A 20,239-nucleotide genomic window follows, 5' to 3' on the forward strand; every position below is an offset into this window, starting at 1 on the left:
TGTCGTAATTTTCAGGGTATATATCAATCTGAATATTTGGAGCCATCAACCTATGATTTGATGGTCGCAAATATCTGTTTACTGGCTCTGCTAACATGTTGCTAGTAAGCTCAATTTGCAAACATCAAATCCATGATTGATGGCTCCAAATTTTCGAATTCAATACAGTTACCTACTAATTTGATATCTTTCATGAGATATCTTATTTATATCTTCTAAAGTTTATGAGATATCTTATAAACTTTTCTATATAAGATATCTCATGAAAGATATAAAATATATTATACAAGATATCTTATATTGTCAAGTTTATGAGACATCTTATAAATTGTATGATATTATTTCATATAGTTATACCTTCCCTCTTTCTTTTAGGCTGTGGTATTTCACCTTCTGAAATCTTGTTCTTTGTATTTGTCTCAATAGTGTTCACCTAAATTAGAAGAAAAGAAAAACTTTTTAAGAATATTTTAAACAAGGCACTAATTGAAAGTGGAACAATAATGAATTCTGGAATACACAAAACTAGAGGCTCTCACCTTGGTGTATGCGAATATTAAACAAAAGACATGTGACAAAATTGTGTTTTGGTGATGGTGATGTGTTTGTAGATCTTACTTTACTAAACATACTTGCTGCTTACAATTATCTCTATCTTTAATGAACTTGGCCCAGTAGTTTCAGTGAAAATGCTAGTGAAAATTTACAAATTTTATGAAAATTGTTCAAAATTGACTATAAAGGGCAATAACTCCTTAGGGGGGTCAATTGACCATTTTGGTCACGTTGACTTATTTTTAGGGTCTTATAGTGCGGTGACAGAAGTGTAAAAAGTCGTCTAGATCGCGAGTTTAATCTCCCCAAATAACACACGGCTAAAAATGGTCTTAACTTAAAGACAAATATGTCTTCTTTAGTTTTTGCCCTGTCGTCAAAATTTCGTACGGTCACTTTTTTCTAAAAAGTCGTTTTAATGACTGGTAGTATATTGGAGAGTTTCAACCCCCTTTTTCAAAATGAAAAAATATGCATGTTTGCTTACATTTAATTGAAATAGTTTTTCCTGAAGCTATTTTTTTTATGTCAAAATATTCTATTCAGTATTTTATTTTCTTCTAATATATAAAATTTACGCAGTTTAGACTATTTAAAATTGAGGTAATTTTAATTGTAAATTCAGACTCAAACTTTAGTTTCTTCTTCATAGTAGTAATAACAATTATCCCATAATATTTTAAGCATATAGTATTTAATAAAACTAATAAGTGATAAAAATTTCGAAACCAAAATATGAAAAAAAACTTAAGAAATCGATGGAAAAAGAATGGAGTAAAAATCCTTAATTTCAACACGGAACTCAATTACTTGCCTTCCGTCACATTTTGTGTATTAGTCAATAATTTGCTCTCAAATGATATATGAAATTACTACCTTTTTCGCTATTATATACACATATTTTCAAATAAAGTGCACTGATATATGCCACATACTTTGTTTGTATATGTTTATATTTTATGTTTTTTCGTTATAAAACATCGAAATATACTTTGTCAGAAAAGTCTTATTATAAAATCAAAATAATTGACGGATAGTTTCAGTAAATATTCCGTGACATGTCAAGTCGTTTGCAACTTGCTCCATAAAGTCCAAAGAAAAGACAAAAGTCGTAAAATTTTATGCAGTGCAAAAAAAAAAACTCGATTGAAATTTTGAGTCAATTTACCAGTTTAGGGAAGTCTATTTTTGTATCTGCATTGCATAAAAGATTGGATGAGGTGAACATCAATATGTTTCATGCGATAGCTGTTAATTTGAAGAACTCCGTGCAGGCAGTTTATCATCGTTCATGCTACAAAACTTACACAAATAAACATATTTGTTCCCCCTTTTAGAGCGAGAAAGCTTCTAGTCTGATATTTAATGACGATCTGACTGTTGTTCCTCAGTTTCGGGACACGTTCTAGAATGCAGTCGTTCAACTGGATCGCTTGACGTATATTTTGTTGGAACAAAACATTTTAGAGAGATAAAAATTACTCAAGTTTGAATCAGATGAGCGTATTAAAAATGTTTTATCCGTGTCAGATAAAGTTAAAGTTGAAATAGTTTCCCGTCCATCTTTTAAACTTCAAGAACTCTGTCATTTTGGTTGCACTTCAAATTATTTGCTAAAAACAAAAGAAAAAAAAATCCAAACCCGTGGAAGCAAATATCTCAGAACACGATACTGCCTTTACTAATTTTATTTTGGCTATTGACAACGATTTAATGGTCATTCCTCATGACCCCGTTACTTGATAAATATAGATCATTTCTTCCGGCTGATTCTAATTTAAGATATTCTACATGTAAAATGCAGTCTAAACTCATTTATTTCTATAGAAATTCAGATGTCAAACAGCTTCAACAAGTTCAAGGCAAATATAACATAATATTTAGTAGCAAAATAACTATTTAAGATGCCATATAAGCTTCTAGTCAATTGAAAACTGACCTCAAAATCTCAATATCAACTGTAATAGACACAAATAACGGACATATATTTCATTCCGCTGCAAGTGTACTTAGAAAAGACATCAAAACTCTAAAGAAGACTACCCAACTTCGGATGAATTGTCTCTTCCTTCTTAATTCAGTCAATGCCTTCGTATTTATTGCAATTCATTCTATGGTTACTCAATGAAACTGCATACAGCCAAGACTATTCTCAGGAAATGGCACCAGAGAAATTGTGGAAATGCTAAGCAATTGTTAAGGCAATCGTTTTTGTTTTACTCCTTTTCATTTAGGATTGGCTTTACAAATGTACCATGTGTTTGGTTCAAAACACCTTGTTGAAACATTGAATTCCAATGGATTTAATGCTTCTTAAAGTAAAGTGCGACGCTATCTAATGTGTTGACAACCATGAAATTGAGCGAATTCAAGATAGTGTGTACGTCTCGTATAATGTTTCCCCAGCATCTTTGCAGACATATGGATGTCATCACACCTTCCTAAACCCCCTTTTAGATCTCTGTTAAATCTTGGATGAATTGATAGGGATGGTTTGAAGCTGGTATTATTAGGAACAAATGTCTTCGGACTTCCTACAATACCTTGTTTGTACTTGTAAAGAAAAACTCAAAATAACGTGTTTGCTTTGAGCAGAACCTTTCATGTGCAGACCTGTGGCCATGAGTGAAATGTGTAGAAATATCAAAACATGTCTTGTGACGGTTGATGAAAATGAAGATGATGGAGATAACGGTTGATTTGGTATAAAGCTTGTTGCACTGGTACACACGGTTCCAGTCCCGAGGTTAGGGGAGTGTTGGCGTGCCCTTAGAAAAGTTAAACCCCACCAATATCTGTATGTGTCTGTTTCAAGTCACGAGACGGTAATGCAGTGTTTGTCGATTGTTTCTATATACTATATTTGTTTCTTTCTTATTTATTTTGTACATTAATCAGGCCGTTAGATTGTTTGTTTGTTTTACATTATTCATTTCGGGAATTGAAGACTACATGGACTATGCAGTATGAATTTTACTCATTGTTGAAGCCCGTACGGGACCTATAATTGTTGTATGTCTCATTTGGTTTTGATGTTATATTTGTTATTCTCGTGGGATTTTGTCTGATGCTTGGTCCGTTTCTGTGTGTGTTAGTTACATTGTAGTGTTGTGTCATTGTTCTCCTCTTATATTTATGCGTTTCCCTCAGTTTTAGTTTGTTACCCCGATTTTGTTTTTTGTCCATGGATTTATGAGTTTGAACAGCGGTATACTACTGTTGCCTTTATTGGTCTCATTTGGAGAGTTGTCTCATTTGCAATCATATCACATCTTCCTTTTTTTATATGGAATACTTTTGTAGTTTGTGGTACGTTGCAAGGGAAAAAAGGGGGGATATAGTTACAAAACCTATAATGTAATAGATATTAACCAGAGTTAAATACATAACAAAAGGTAATACTATGGTAGTAGTAATAATTGTGAGAAAAAAAACCAGAAGCAACGAGTAGTCTATAAAAAAAACCTGAAGTATCCGCAAATTCAACTTGAGGTCATATTTTACTGTAGTGTTCTATGGCTTTGGTTTGATACCTCACCTACTATGATAGTTTAAAAAATAATTTTAAAGTATTGTCTTGCATGACACTTGATTTTTACCTGAAATTAATATTTTTCATAAGGTTAAGGTGCTCTAAACATTTTATAGGTTGAAAACTTGATTTTTGAAGTTTTGTTTATAAAACGTCGTTTTAGGATTTTTTTTGATAAAAAAATCTCATTGATTAAGGTGTATGTATAATAACAAACATTACTAAAGCCAAAACAGTATCATTTGTATTTAGGTAGAGTTTGGAAATAGCAAAAAATGTCAAAATTGAAACCCTCCCAATTTTTTACAAATGTTTACATATGACCTTTTACCTCAATTTAAAAAAAGTGTGACCATATCAAGTCCTGACGACAGGCATATTATTATAGTACACGATTTCCTCTTTCCAATGATATATTATGTAGGTGTGTGTTCGGTGGGGAGATTAAATTCAAAAAAATCTGCCTTCAGTCACCGCACTATTACTATGCTGTACATTATTGCTGTTTACAGTTTATCTCTAACTATAATAATATTCAAAATAATAACAAAAAAACGGCAAAATTTCCTTAAAATTACCAATTTTAGGGCAGACAGATCTTTACCTAATAAACAATTTCACCTTCTGTCAAATTTGCTCTAAATTGTTGGTTTTTGAGTTATAAGCCAAAAACTGCATTTCACCCCTATGTTCTATTTTTAGCCATGGCAGCCATCTTGGTTGGTTGGCCAAGTCACTGGACACATTTTTTAAACTAGATCCCCAATGATGATTGTGGCCAAGTTTGGTTTAATTTGGCTGGGTAGTTTCAGAGGAGAAGATTTTTCTAAAAGATTACTAAGATTTACGAAAAATGGTTAAAAATTGACTATAAAGGGCAATAACTCCTAAAGGGGTCAACTGACCATTTTGGTCATGTTGACTTATTTGTGAATCTTAATTTGCTGAACATTATTGCTGTTTACAATTTATCTCTATCTATAATAATATTCAAGATAATAACCAACTAGAGGCTCAAAAGAGCCTGTGTCGCTCACCTTGGGGCTTAAATTAAAATATTGTTTGTTTGCAGTTTACCGACCGACCCTTGAAAATCCTCCCGACTGTGAAAATTTTATTGCTTTAAATTTGAAGAAATGTTTTTTAATACTTCTATTGACGCGATCCGGAACTTTGGGTCCTTTCCGGAAATGATTTAAAGTCTGGGTCAATTACGCATTTCAAGTTCGGTTTTTCTTAGCATCCCGTCAAGCGTTCATGTGACCATTTAATGATAAAGCACATGGAAATTGTTTACAGGTATCCATGAAGTCACGGAGGAGTACTTTACGCTGTCGTCTCGTGTCAATTTTAAGACAAATAACAAACAAAAAAGTTTATTAGTAAACTGTTTATACAGATTCAGGCACATGTAATGATGTGTGATGATATCATTGAGGATGATGCAGCGGATATTCATAACTGACACAATAACAATTCTGTCTCAAACAAATCGGTACAGAATCTGTGGAGCCTGACTTTATGGAACCAATTTCAGTGGTTAAATAATTCGACAGCAGCTTGAAGTATGGCATATTTTCTACAAATCGTTGTGAAGACGACAAAGATGAAACCACTCCTCCGTGACTTAAATCTTCATGGATATCTGTAAACACGCCTGTACGGAGGAAGGGCTCATTTGAAATGTTAATGGATATAGATCATGCCAAATCAATAAGAAGCAACCCTAACTACACAAAGATGTAGAGAAAATGAATGGTTAGCTTGAAAAATAAATATACTCTCTCTATATCAAATCTATCTTCGATTGCAATGAGTATGCTCCTTTAGGATAAGGGGGGCTGCCCCACTCATTGCAATTATTCTCTTTCTTACAATATTAAATATACCCAAACTGTGTGGCCTGTGTGAATTCAATTAAAAAAATGTCCTTAAGAGCTATTCTGCCAATTTTTTTTATGCATTAAAAACATTTCAGTACAGACCATTTACTTTTAATGGGGTGCTATGGATTTCACCCCAAACTTTAGATTTCTTTGGTTTTAATTAAAGCCTGGCAAAAATATAACCTTATCACATATAATTAAATATTGTTAGAAATATGAAAACAGTCGAATGTCTTAATACTTTTTTTTCAAGTTGCCTTTTTTTCAACTGAGGAAGATTCAATGGTTATTTTTTTTTTATTAAAAATACACTCTTTAATACATTGTCTTATAAATCTTTAACATCTACATTTTTCTGATGAAAAAACTCTACTCATGAAAACATTCTAGTCAAGAAGCATACATGTCTGAATATATTTCTTTAAAACAGTTCTAGTCATAATGACATTCCTTGTTTATAAGTGTTCCAGTATTTAATAATTATACCATATTTTATGTCATAAATTGGATAATGACACTAAGTTTCAGTTTTGGTTAAAAGTTTTTTATCTAAAAATGCCTGTTCATTTGATGTTGGTTTTCAGCATGTCCAGTGTTTGTTGTTTTAAAATGGTTTTTTTTCTTCACAAGAAACTTGGTTTAGTGTAACTGCTTGTTTAAACTGCATTTTGGCTGATAAAATAAAATATTTTTCCTACCTACCGACCCTTCAGTCTGAAGGTACAGTCGGAAAACTGCAAACAAACATATTTTTAAGGTTGGCCTGGTCTATGTGAATATTAAACAAAGGAAGCAGATGGATTCATGACAAAATTGTGTTTTGGTGATGGTGATGTGTTTGTACATCTTACTTTACTAAACAGTCTTGCTGCTTACAATTATCTCAATCTATAATGAAGTTGGCCCAGTAGTTTCAGTGGAATATGTTAATAAAAATTTACAAATTTTATGAAAATTTTTAATAATTGACTAGAAAAGGACAATAACTCCTTAGGGGGTCAATTGACCATTTCGGTCATGTTGACTTATTTGTAAATCTTATTTTGCTGAACATTATTGCTGTTTACAGTTTATCTCTATCTATAATAATATTCAAGATAATAACCAAAAACAGCAAAATTTCCTTAAAATACCGATTTAGGGGCAGCAACCCAACAACGGGTTGTCCGATTCATCTGAAAATTTCAGGGCAGATAGATCTTGACCTGATAAACAATTTTACCCATTATCAGATTTGCTCTAAATGACTTGGTTTTTGAGTTATAAGCCAAAAACTGCATTTTACCCCTATGTTCTATTTTTAGCTGTGGCGGCCATCTTAATTTGATAGCTGGGTCACTGAACACATTTTTTAAACTAGATACCCCAAAAGTGATTGTGGCCAAGTTTGGATTAATTTGGCCCAGTAGTTTCAGAGGAGAAGATTTCTGTAAAAGACAACTAAGATTTATGAAAAATGGTTAAAAATTGACTATAAAGGCCAATAACTCCTAAAGGGTTCAACTGACCATTTCGGTCATGTTGACTTATTTGTAAATCTTACTTTGCTGTACATTATTGCTGTTAACAGTTTATCTCTATCTATAATAATATTCAAGATAATAACCAAAAACAGCAAAATTTCCTTAAAATTACCAATTCAGGGGCAGCAACCCAACAACGGGTTGTCCGATTCATCTGAAAATTTCAGGGCAGATAGATCTTGAACTGATAAACAATTTTACCCGGTTTTTGAGTTATAAGCCAAAAGCTGCATTTTACCCCAATGTTCTATTTTTAGCCATGGTGGCCATCTTGGTTGGTTGGCCGGGTCACTGGACACATTTTTTAAACTAGATACCCCAAAGATGATTGTGGCCAAGTTTGGATTAATTTTGCCCAGTAGTTTCAGAGGAGAAGATTTCTGTAAAAGATAACTAAGATTTACGAAAAATGGTTAAAAATTGACTATAAAGGCCAATAACTCCTAAAGGGTTCAACTGACCATTTCGGTCATGTTGACTTATTTGTAAATCTTACTTTGCTGTACATTATTGCTGTCAACAGTTTATCTATATCTATAATAATATTCAAGATAATAACCAAAAACAGCAAATTTTCCTTAAAATTACCAATTCAGGGGCAGCAACCCAACAACGGGTTGTCTGATTCATCTGAAAATTTCAGGGCAGATAGATCTTGACCTGATAAACAATTTTACCCGGTTTTTGAGTTATAAGCCAAAAGCTGCATTTTACCCCTATGTTCTATTTTTAGCCATGGTGGCCATCTTGGTTGGTTGGCCGGGTCACGCCACACATTTTTTAAACTAGATACCCAAATGATGATTGTGGCCAAGTTTGGTTAAAAACGGCCCAGTAGTTTCAGAGGAGAAGATTTGTGTAAAAGCTAACGATGGACGACGAAGACGACGGACGATGCAGGACGACGGACGACGGACGCAAAGTGATGGGAAAAGCTCACTTGGCCCTTTGGGCCAGGTGAGCTAAAAATACAGAAATAAGACTTTACCTGCTGAAAAAAGGCTAATTTGTGAGACCACTGAAAGACTTGTATGACTTAGTGACTACATCTGTTCATAACAAGAATGTTCAAGTAATTCTGCCTGTACAAAGTTGGCTTGCTTTCTAAGACCAAAGCCTCTGACAAAAACAGAAGTTGAAAAATGTGTGATGAAAATGAAACAAAAACAGGGTTAGAATACCTTTTTTATTTTTATTAAGCTTTCAAAAATAACTACCGGTAAACTTGCTTAAAAAGCCACTTATAAACAACTATGAAGAAATAGGCATGTGTCTTATATGCCAATTCTTACAATGTGACATCTGAACTTCTGAAGAAAAAGCAAGCTAGGATTATACTTATTTTAAAATTTCTAGTCCTATATAAATTTTTAAGAGCTAAATAGTGCCTAGGTTTTATACATTTAATATATAAAAACACAGACAAAGAAAAAAAATGCTTTGGGAGTATATGATGTCATAAAGCTTAATTTAAAGAAAAACACAATTGTAATGGAGGTAATTCAAAATAGAATTATTTTCACATTTTCAAAACTTAAATTTTGACAAACAAAAAAACTAATTTACTTTAATTTTGGCAACATTTTTCAACTATAGGTCAGAGAAAAATACTTTTCGACTCCTTCGGATTAATGAACTTGAACCGATGTGGAATGAGGTTTTCATAGAACACAGACAAATATCTCCTATGTGCACAGAGTTCATATCATGGGATTTAAGTGCAGATCAGCAAAGAGGAGCTGCCTGGAGGGAAAAGGCAAGCTTCAATGAATTTTCTTACCATCAAAAAATGTTCAACCTTTACAATGAGGTGGTCGCTAAGAAACAGCAGCTTTTAATCTATCCATACAAGTCGTACTTAATCACATAGCTATGAGCACAACTGGTCTACAGAAATTATTTCTTGGTTCTAATATACCAGCTCCTTCCACTTCAAGTATGCAACACAGTGCTAATGTTGTTTCTGAAATTATAGAAGAGTACAATCAAAAGGATTTGGCTCAGAAAAGAAAATTTCTTAAGGAAATAAACATACTGAAAGGTGATAATCCTAATATTATTAACACTCAGGCCGACGGAATGTATAATAACACTATTTATTCCGGAATGGGTAAAACACCATTTCAACCAGCTACCCAATGTACATATAACATGTTAGAAAATAATACTTATAAGCACAATATTGTAAGCACAAGACAAGTGTCTAAGCTTTGCTCAAATAAGAGTGAACATAAAACAAAAACAAAAGTTAAATATCACAAAGGTCACTGTTCCGCAAGCATTGAAATGCATGACAGCATAGGCAGCAAGGAGCGACGGGCTAAAGACTGCTTGTTAGACTTGAAAAATGATGGTCTGGAAGTTCAAGAAATTACCACTGACCCTGACAGCAGTGCATTTAGAGCTGCAGAGTCTTTTTTTAAAGCTAGTACATGGTTGTGTATGGTCTGTTTTCAATTACCATATTCAAAAGGTTCACTATGTTGGTGTATGTAATATTTAACATGTTGCCTGACAGTATGATGATATTGCAATTGAACACCTCAAAGATGATTATTGACCATATAAGCTTAAGAAAATGGGTTCAATTTCTAAGATAATATTTTGTGCTATTACATAGTCATTACAAATATATACTATGCATGTATAATTTGAAACTGTAAAAATAAGTTGTATGAACTTATATTTATTGTTTCTTTTATTGTTTTCCTGAGCACCTGAGTTTATCCCATGTTTTTCAGGATACATTATTGTTTATATCCTGTTATATCAATTTCACCTTTCAAATTTTTCAAAAAGTCATGATTGAATAATGTACCTTGTAATCTGTTTTCATATAGTGTTTTGCTTCTAACAAAAGCCTGTTTAATTCAGTCCCATTTGATGCTTCTGGGTATCCTTCTGACAGAACAATATCTTGAAGATCCTGAATGTAGATGCAAAATAAATTTATTGAGTTGTTTTTCAATATATATGTTAATACACATGTTTACATAAAATACGCCTTGACTGTAGCACACCGTGAGAAAAAATCAAATAGTAAGACATTCAAACTCATATGTTATACATACCAAGGTATCTGAAATGTAATACTGGAAACCAACTTATTTTCACGTTTTCGGAAGTCAATTCAATTTCGCAGCTAACTTATTTTCGCGATTTACATTCTCCCTAGAGTGTATTTTAAAATGGCCATAAAAATCCCCACTCCTATTGTCACTAATTAAAACTTGACCGTAGGTGAACTGAATTCACGCACCTGTACAACTTCAAAATTGTTTATTCTTATCATTTAATTGTCAGTTTAAGGATGTCTTTATGGCAATATTTAATCAAACAAAAAACTAAGCGACCTAATTTTTCATTGATTTCAACCTACTGCCAAACATATATGGATTATCAATGGTTTTCAAATGAGAGTGTTTCCCAACAGCCTTGAGACAAAATGTAAACGAGAAACATCCTTGAATTTTAAAGAGCATTAATAATCTGTTTATTGCTCAATATTACCTATGACATTGTTGATGTTAAAATACATTGACAACACATGTATCCTTAGTTTCTAATAATATTTGTTAATACTAGTACATATGTAGGCATTCAATGCACAAGTTTGATACAGTGTACCAAAATTATAAAATACCTGAAATCCCCTGCTTCCTTCAGCAACAAAGTAGTCTAGTCCCTCCAGTGACTTTCTGACAGTTGCTGAACATTCTGAAAGTATTTTAAACATTGTGCTACTACCTGAAAAATAAAAAAAAGTCATGTATCAAAGTACATTTATGAAATTTTTCACAATTATTTTCTATAAAACTAGAAATTAGAGGTCTGTGAAATTTTGTATGCATTATATAATTTAATGAGTTTTCACATCCACCCATCTCCAAATACCTCTTTACCAAAAAGTTCATTTAAAGCTTCAAGTATGATAGCTGCTTATTGTTGAAAAGTGTAAGGTCAACTGTAATATTATCTCATCATTTCCTTTGATCTTAATGGATATTTGTCTTATTGGCATTAATAACAACACATCTTCCTTCGTTTATTATTTTTTACATGATGATTACAGTACAAAGATTTGCTTAATTAGTATTAATTATCTTCAAATAATATTTAAATCAAAAGCAGTTTTTTAATTAGGAAAACTTTAGCTTTAAATATGAACTACTAACTTGATAAGGTTTAAAAATTACCTAGTAAACTGATCTCATTCTCCTCACAATATGCCTGGTACTGTTGAATGATGGTTGCAGGTCCCATGCATCTTATTATATTAGGGGCATCCATAACTTCCCCTGATGATAACTTCAGATGTCTTTCTCCAAATGGCAGATCCTTGATGATGTGACTAGAAGTAATAAAATCCAAAATTGGAAAGCTTTTCCTGATCCATTTTTATTTCTAGTTTTACATGTTTCACTTGATGGTTTTGCACAACTGTATAATATGCTATGTTTCTGTACAACATAGTATCTACATTCAGTCAATCCTGGTAAGTAATTGATAAGCTATTTAAAGCTGAGTTTTATTGCCAGAACAGATAAAACTTGTCTCCTTACTTGCCAAGCAGATGATTTTTTTATAGGATTCAACAAGAGCTGTTATCATTTTACTATTACCATTATCATCCTCATCCTGGTGTTCATCATCTTCACATATATCATCATATTCCCCTGGGGAAAATATGTCAGTTATGGTGTAGAAGCATTCCTTAAACAACCCCTGGTATCTTCTCTTTGTCCTCGTACTTCTGTCCTTCCAGCTCTGAATGGGCAAACTAATAGTTGATACTTTTCTGAAATTCAAATAATTGATCAAAAGATCAACATAATGCTCTCCCATATAGTCCTCGATTGTACTTGCTGTATTCTGACTTGAGGAAATTGTATTCTGGCTTGATTGGTCAGTTACCATATATGAACTTTGAAAATATCCTTGAATAACAAAATAAACCATGCATTGTAAGAATAAATGGAGAAAAGTCAATCTAAATGTATATTAATTATATTTTTTGGGGTTGTTTTTTTAATACTGTTTAAGGTGGTACCTAACACTACAGGGAGATAACTCTGTAAAATCAGCTAAACGTTTTAATTACGTTGTGTTGTTAAGGGAATATTAAGCTTCTCGATGATCAAAAAAGTGCTTGTCAAACTGCTTATAACCAGTGTAATTTTTCTGATAAAACGGTTGGTTCAAACTTTTTGAAATTTTTATATTTTTGTCAAAGGGTCAAAGTAAATACTTTGTCAAAATTTTATGAAAATTAAACGAGCCAAATTAATTTTAGTTAAGGTGTTGGGTACCACCTTAATTAACATATTCTTGACTTTCATTGTTAATCATGCTGAATTGTCTTGTCCTGAAATTGCATGAAAAATTTGCCCCTGGACAGTTATATAATTAGTAAACATCATACTCTAATGTCTAATGCATGATTATATGAGTGTGCATACCATTTGTTCATTACCAGTATATAACTTAATCTTTGATTGTTGCTATTAAGTTACACATATCAGTGTAATGTATTTGTATATACAAATAAAATTTTAGTACAGTGTAGGAAAATATAAAATTTAAATAATGAGTTTTAGAAATATGTTGTCAGATGTTGTAAAGCAAGACTCATAGCACAATTTTTTTTAAATATTTTTCTACACTGTAAGAATTTAAGATTATGATTTTACTCTGCAATATAACATATAGCTTACAAGACTAGTCTGTTTATGTGGTTCCTAAGTGTTTCTCGTTTCTTGTTTTTTATATAGATAACACTGTTGGTTTTCCCTGTTTGAATGGTTTTACACTAGTATATTTTGCTTTTATAGCTTACTGTTCGGTGTGAGCCTAGGATCCTTGTTGAAGACCTTACTTTGACCTATAATGGTTTACTTCGTATTTTATTTGGCCTTTTAAACTTTTTTGGATTCTAGCGTCACTGATGAGTCTTTTGTAGACGAAACGCGCGTCTGGCGTATACACTAAATTTAGTCCTGGTATCTATGATGAGTTTATTTACTTTTATAATTGTGACTTAGGAAGATGTGGTATGAGTGCCAATGAGACAACTCTCCATGGTATGTTTTATTATATTACATTATACTGTACAAATATAAGTAATGTACTGACAATCACTTATTTTGTAAATATATACACAACAAGAATGTGTCCTCAGTACACGAATGCCCCACTCGCACTATCATTTTCTATGTTCAGTGGACCGTGAAATTGGGGTAAAATCTCTAATTTGGCATTAAAATTAGAAAGATCATATCATAGGGAACATGTGTACCAAGTTTGAAGTCGATTGGACTTCAACTTCATCAAAAACTACCTCGACCAAAAACTTTAACCTGAAGCGGGACAGACGGACGAACGAACGAACGAACGAACGAACGGACGCACAGACCAGAAAACATAATGCCCCTCTACTATCGTAGGTGGGGCATAAAAATTCCTATAGACCTTCTCTAACTTGAATATATGTTGATAGCCTCCCCTTCATGAGACAAAATTCCATGACAATCAGTTTATGAAATAGTGTCTCAATACTCACAAAATATTACTGAAATATAACTTCCCTTTAACAGAACAAAATTTCATAGTATTCATCTGTGAAATATTGTCTCAATTCACACAAAGTATAACCTTCCTTTAACAAGACAAAGTTCCACAGTATTCATCTGTGAAATATTGTCAATATATAGACACAATTTCATTATGAAAATTTGTCCTTCTCTGGACATTTTTCCATAGATGAGGACAATATTTCATGATACATAGTTATGAAATATTGTCTTGTGGTACAATATTTCATAGGACAATATTTTGCTTTACATAAGTATGACGTGGGATTGCCAATTTTTTTGCAAGCGTGTCACTTGAAAGTCAAATTATTGAGCCAAGAAAACAGGAAATGAAGTCTAGCGGGAAACAATAAATTCCAAAAAAAATGAAAATTGCTTACTTACAGGATGAAGAAATCTGACAAAACAGTAAGTGGGATCCAGGATCAGATCATCAGAACCCCCCAATGAGACCATATTGTGATAATCCTTTTATTGGCAATCAAGCAATGTCCTTAACATTTTTGACATAAAATTTTACAAACAATAATGTTCTCTATTTTCCCCTGAACTATGGACATGATGGATTGAACTTTAAAATTAGGTAATTGTTAAACTTTTTCTTTGCACTTGCACTTAAATATTTATCATATACACTTTGCAATGTTTTCCCCGTGGATATTTTTTTTGAAACAGAAAATTTATATCTGGGTCACATTGGGGTATCAAATTGGGGACAGGTCCCCCCTTTTGTTGGAAATAATTGTTTGATTATATAGGGAATCACAGAAGCATGACTTGAGGCCCCCCTCTTTTTTTAGGTCACCCAGAGGGCCTCCCTTATCAAAAGTTCTGGAACAGCCACTGATATGCCAGTCGACTGGTGTGCGTAATACATTGTGTTAATACTAATAGCGCTATTAACACAACATTTAAACATAACAGTCGACTGGCATATATTTTTTTCCAAAAACATCTATGATACATGCCCCTGCAGTGGCGGATCCAGAACTTTTCCTAAGGGGGGGCCCACTCCAGTCATGCTTCAATGATTCCCTATATAATCAACCAAATTTTTCCCACAAAAGGGGGGAGCCCAGGATCCGCCTATGACCTGTGCCTCAACCTTGTGATTAGAAAGTTTTAAAAAGTATGATTTGCCTTTGTAGAAAACTCTTTTAAAATGCTTACTTGTATTGACTGGAACAATGATTCCCCACTGTTCTCTGATCTTCTGAACTCCAACAATATCTAACGGTCTACCTTCTGCGATTGATTTGGTCTTCTTCCCTCTCTCTGGTACATTTTGGTTTTCTGGATGAGAGCTGAGATAGATAGATAGATAGATACTTTATTCTCTAAAAACTAAATACAAGTTTACAGAGAAACATACAATATAAATACATTTACAATAGTTAAGGTAAACAAATACAGTAAGATATTTTAAAAGTACAAAATTATGATTTACATGAGTCTGTATAATCTTTGAGTGCGCCTTGTCTTTTTCTTTTTTGACAGCATTCGTTGTCAAACCATGATTTATTCGATTTCCGTTTTTGTGTATATTAGAACTTCACACAATTGACGTCTTTTCCTATTTTGATTATTTCTCGAATGAAATGAAAAATGTGCACTGCACACATAAATGTTCAAATGAATCTGGAAGTATTCCAGCCTCCGTTAAGGTTTATGACCCCTACTATAACTTAATACTAAGCCATGAAATTATGAACTTTTCAAACTGCAATAGTATCAAAACAGCAAATATAAAGAATAATAGAGATGACCAATTTTGATCATAAACCAAGGGGAAACTTCGTGCAAAGCATTATTATTTATTGTTTCATTGCATGTAACAGAAAAGGTTTTTTTGTGGCAAATAAAACAAGATTTTTTGTAGAAAATCCACAGACTTTAAAAAAGAGGTTTTCGTTATAAAATTTTAACCACAGATTACTCACTTGTTTTTCTATGACTTGCTAGCATTTATTTTTACAAAATGTCCTAAACAATATTTAAATTCCAAAAAACCTGGTGCTGCGTCACTTAAGTCGAGCGCACCCTAAAAGGTGTACTTGAATTGGTCCATATTTATATTTATTTTTAACCAATATCTAAACTTATAAACTAGTCTTACGAAAATAATCACTAGCACGGCATGCAATAATCTTCTATCTATCAAGCACCGAATTGCAAAAGATGAGAGTACAAGGGGAAAGGCTGTGGATTTTCTATAAAATTTCCATATCATATGAATCAACACAAGGGTACATAATCCTTGCCAAAATTTCATATATATATCAGTTTCTGTAAATATGGATAAGGGTTTTAAATCTTCTAAATAAGTAAGTAAGTTTTTTTCAAATTGTTGAAAAAAGCAGGAATGTAGGGTCATATTGTACCATGTAAGTTTTGAAAGTTCTGTCTGCATATTAAAGTTGAAACTTCAATTTACTCTTTTCTGAAGAGCTCCAGAAAAAGGACTGGCTAAAACCGGGAAGATCGCAAAGCTAAATGTGGGCTATTTTTTCACAGTTTCTTCATCTGTAACTGAACTTTGAATATTGTTCATGAACAAATACATTTTTTAAAGTCAAATTCCTTATATTAAATAGAAGACAAAGCTGCGAAAAAGTCATTAGAAAGTGGAAATTTTGAAAAAAATGGCAATGTCTAGCTGTCTTTAAAAAAAAAAAAAGGTTTAAATAAACTCATCATAGATACCAGGACTAAATTTAGTATACACGCCAGACGTGCGCCTCGTCCACAAAAGACTCACCAGCGACGCTCGAATCCAAAAAAGCAAAAGGCCAAATAAAGTACGAAGTTGAAGAGCATTGAGAACCAAAATTCCTAAAAGTTTTGCCAAATACAGCTAAGGTGATCTATGCCTGAGGTAGAAAAGCCTGAGTATTTCAAAAAATTAAAAAAATGGTAATTTCACTTTTAAATTTACTCATTCCAACTTTCACCCTAAAGTTAGCTTACATACTAAGGTTTACGTAGAGCATACTCACAAGGTTGTGTAAAATTGCGTGGGGTGCTCATTTTCGCCATATCTTTCCATGTTTTCTACAGTTTATGTTCAGGTCTATATGTTTTTGAAGTATACGGATATTTCTATAGGAACATAACTTCAAATGCAAAATATTCTTAAGCTTGAAAACGTCTTTGTTTGAAAATAATGATCTGAAAAGTAAGATTAAAGGGTGTTTGAAATTGCCTGATATTTTGTCAATGGGGGACACATATTCGCCATTTTTACACATCTATTTAAAACCAAATAACTGCAGCTTTAAGCAATATTTATCAAATCAAATTCATTATAGATAAATAGCAAACATTTCAAATGTGTAAAGAACTGATATTTAGGGCAATCAGTCAAAGAATTACTAGGAAATACTTCTTTGAAATATTTTTTTTCATTCAGGAAATTGGCTGAAAATCGTTGTCTGTTTTTCGGTCCTTTTCTGTAAGTGCCGAAATTTTGTCTTAGTTTAAAAAATACTAATATTTGTTATAATGATATAATTTACCGGCATATTTCTTCCATTTCACCCATCCTTTGAAGTTTTTGCACCTCAAAATCATAAAACGGCGAAATTGTGTCCCCGGCGAATATGAGCACCCCACTCTATATCATTTAACTCCCTCAAAAAACCCTTATAATTTTCTGAAATTTTAAAACATTTCTCCAAATAGTGTGTTTCCCTCCTAATATAACTGATTCGGAAATACTATACTATACCATTTTAAACATAAATGATTGAACAATTAAAATAATCAAGTGCTTTTAAATATCATACAAATTGTTTCTATCCAGACGGCGACTATAAGTACGTAAAATTGCAATTTTCTCAACATTAACCCAGTTGAATTATACCAAATGTTGATGTAGTTGCTATGGTAACCAAGGACACATTTATACAAAACTAGACTTATTTTTCAAAGTTTCATACAACAGTCAACTAATATACATAAAATGAATAAAGTCTGCAGATAGTCGTGGCCAACCCATTTTGATGCTTTAATACAGAGAATGTCTCTGAAACTTTTGGCCATAACAGTTTAAAACGATTCCAATGTACAAACTTTTATTACTAAAACTGGTTTAATTTCAACTGGTTTTCAACCCGTTTCGCTATAACCTCACCTGTGTTGAGGGGCCGCGTGAGTTATAGCTTCATGTATTGACTTGGCGTCCGTTATAAAAAAAAAAGATCTTCTCTGAAATTACTTGACCAAATTTTACCAATTGAATTTTCAAGATTAATCAACAAACATGACCACTGTGTGTTCGAATTTTTGTTTTTATCGCAAACGTTCAAGCAGCTAGAGCAAAACTTACCAGAGATGAAACACTTTGGGAAAACATGGAAGGAGATCGAGAAGAAGGCAAAAGACAGGCAAATGTGACCCGTACTGGTTGTTATATGTATATGAATATAATTATGAAAAACAGCAGGGTCACCAGGGTGTGAAAACTGCCATGTCATCTCAGTGAAATAAATACTAAGCATAGATCTAGAAATGGACAGATAATCATGACATTTGCAGAAAAAAAAATCTCTCTTGTGTTCGATTTTTTTGCAGTTTTGTTTTGTTTTGCCTAAAAAATATTGACAAACAAAATGAATATAGTATTGAGGAATTTTTTATGTTCAATACATTGGTTACTAGGATAATAATCTTATCACGTATTAATTGGGTAAAATATTTCAAAAAAGACGATGACTGTGAAAGTTTACGTGCGGTAGGTGCAACAGCATACCAACAGCTTATATGGCACGTCAGGGTGGAAGTTAAAAAGTGGATCAAAGTCCATAAAAATTTGATTTAAAACCTTTATCCGACCTTCAACATCGAGCAAAATCACATGATAACGAATACTAATTATAAAAATGTAAATGATTAAAAAATGTATACCTTCGGCCTGATTTTTACTACAACTTTGATAAATACAAACATCACTAGACTCTTTTACAAGTGAGGCAAAATATATTCGTTCAAGGCCCCAAGAAGCTCGATCCAAAAAAAAAGAAGCTAAATCGTGCATTTTGAGCGTTTCCCAGACTCTTTCTTACTCTGAAAAGTATTTAATTTTTAGCTATTTTCAACAATGTTCTGGTCTCAAAGCAAATTATATAGAATCAATATGATTTAAGATATTTAGGTTTTAGGGAGAAACTCAAAAGACCGATATGTAGGATAAGGCAAAAATCGTTTTCCTCAAAATCATTAATACCGATTCAGTCTGTTCTTGTCTTGTATTATGTTTAGACTTTGGTGATTTTTTAGGACAAAATTTTCATATAGTGACAGTCAAGGACGTATAACTAACAATATACGTCCTTGTGACAGTGAAGTATTAACGTAATTTACTTTAAGTACCGCTCAAGTCGACACTGTATATATATATAGGGACCATCTTGGCTTTGTTTTATGGTATTAATGGTTCTTTCATGTTGAAGACACTCCAGCGACTATCAAGATGAAGAACAGGAAAAAAAAACTGACCATTGAAAATTTGTATTTTTCTATGTACTAGTATTGGGTTTGTGTTCGATTAAGTCCCGTATGCAAGTTAACTCAATACTCCTTTAGTTTTTATTACCGTATAAAGGGTCTGCACACGACTTAATGCAAGTTTAATCCTTCAATGCAAAAGGTCATATTGCAATACATTGTGTTTTTTTTTCCAAATGATTTGATGCCATAGCTAATTTCAAATATTCTTACAATTTAATGATTCGAAGTTTTTTTTTAATAACTAGTAGACGAAAGGTATAATAAACGCAAGCTTAAAACAAAATTTCTAGATTTTCAAACAAAAATCAACACTTAGACTATAGTCATAAAGTAGGACAATAAATAAAAAAAGATAAACCCGGGTACAGATAAGACACATAACTGCAAACGATAGACCATATATTGAACGCTGAAAACTTAAAGTTAATTAGAAACATTAGTCAAGAAAAACATACAGGCCGGTTTATCCCTTGAAAGCCAACATCCTTTGATCTACCGACAATTTACCTGTAAAATTATGTTGGCGTTTAAGGAATCGGTGCATTACGTTTGCGCGCATTACCATTACATTTGCGCGCAGCTTTTGCTTACATTTGCGCACATTTTTTGACAGGTAAAATCTCAAGATGAAGAACAGGAAAAAAA

At 32.6% G+C, this 20,239-nt stretch overlaps 2 protein-coding genes, 1 long non-coding RNA gene and 1 pseudogene across 3 annotated transcripts; 1 reads left to right on the forward strand and 3 right to left on the reverse strand.

Annotated features, from left to right (window-relative positions):
* Positions 1-97, reverse strand: part of LOC139521431 (uncharacterized) — a 28,665-nt pseudogene extending 28,568 nt beyond the window's left edge.
* Positions 98-5,334: 5,237 nt separating this feature from the next.
* On the reverse strand, positions 5,335-6,241 carry LOC139519928 (uncharacterized). Its single transcript, XR_011663757.1, has 2 exons — positions 6,073-6,241; positions 5,335-6,030 (listed from the first exon to the last, which is right to left on the reverse strand). It is a non-coding gene; the product is annotated as an uncharacterized lncRNA (long non-coding RNA).
* A 3,127-nt stretch (positions 6,242-9,368) lies between these two features.
* LOC139521432 (uncharacterized) lies at positions 9,369-9,992 on the forward strand. The gene has a single exon (XM_071314904.1). It carries the CDS (start codon positions 9,369-9,371, stop codon positions 9,990-9,992), a length of 624 nt encoding a protein of 207 aa, XP_071171005.1.
* Positions 9,993-10,287: 295 nt separating this feature from the next.
* Positions 10,288-17,122, reverse strand: LOC139521433 (uncharacterized). The gene is made up of 6 exons (XM_071314905.1): positions 17,058-17,122; positions 15,257-15,390; positions 12,291-12,294; positions 11,693-11,883; positions 11,140-11,243; positions 10,288-10,422 (listed from the first exon to the last, which is right to left on the reverse strand). Exons 1-6 carry the CDS (start codon positions 17,120-17,122, stop codon positions 10,288-10,290), a joined length of 633 nt encoding a protein of 210 aa, XP_071171006.1.
* Positions 17,123-20,239: the final 3,117 nt, after the last annotated feature.

Source organism: Mytilus edulis, chromosome 4 (assembly GCF_963676685.1).
Source record: "Mytilus edulis chromosome 4, xbMytEdul2.2, whole genome shotgun sequence".
Classification (NCBI taxonomy): Eukaryota; Metazoa; Mollusca; class Bivalvia; order Mytilida; family Mytilidae; genus Mytilus; species Mytilus edulis.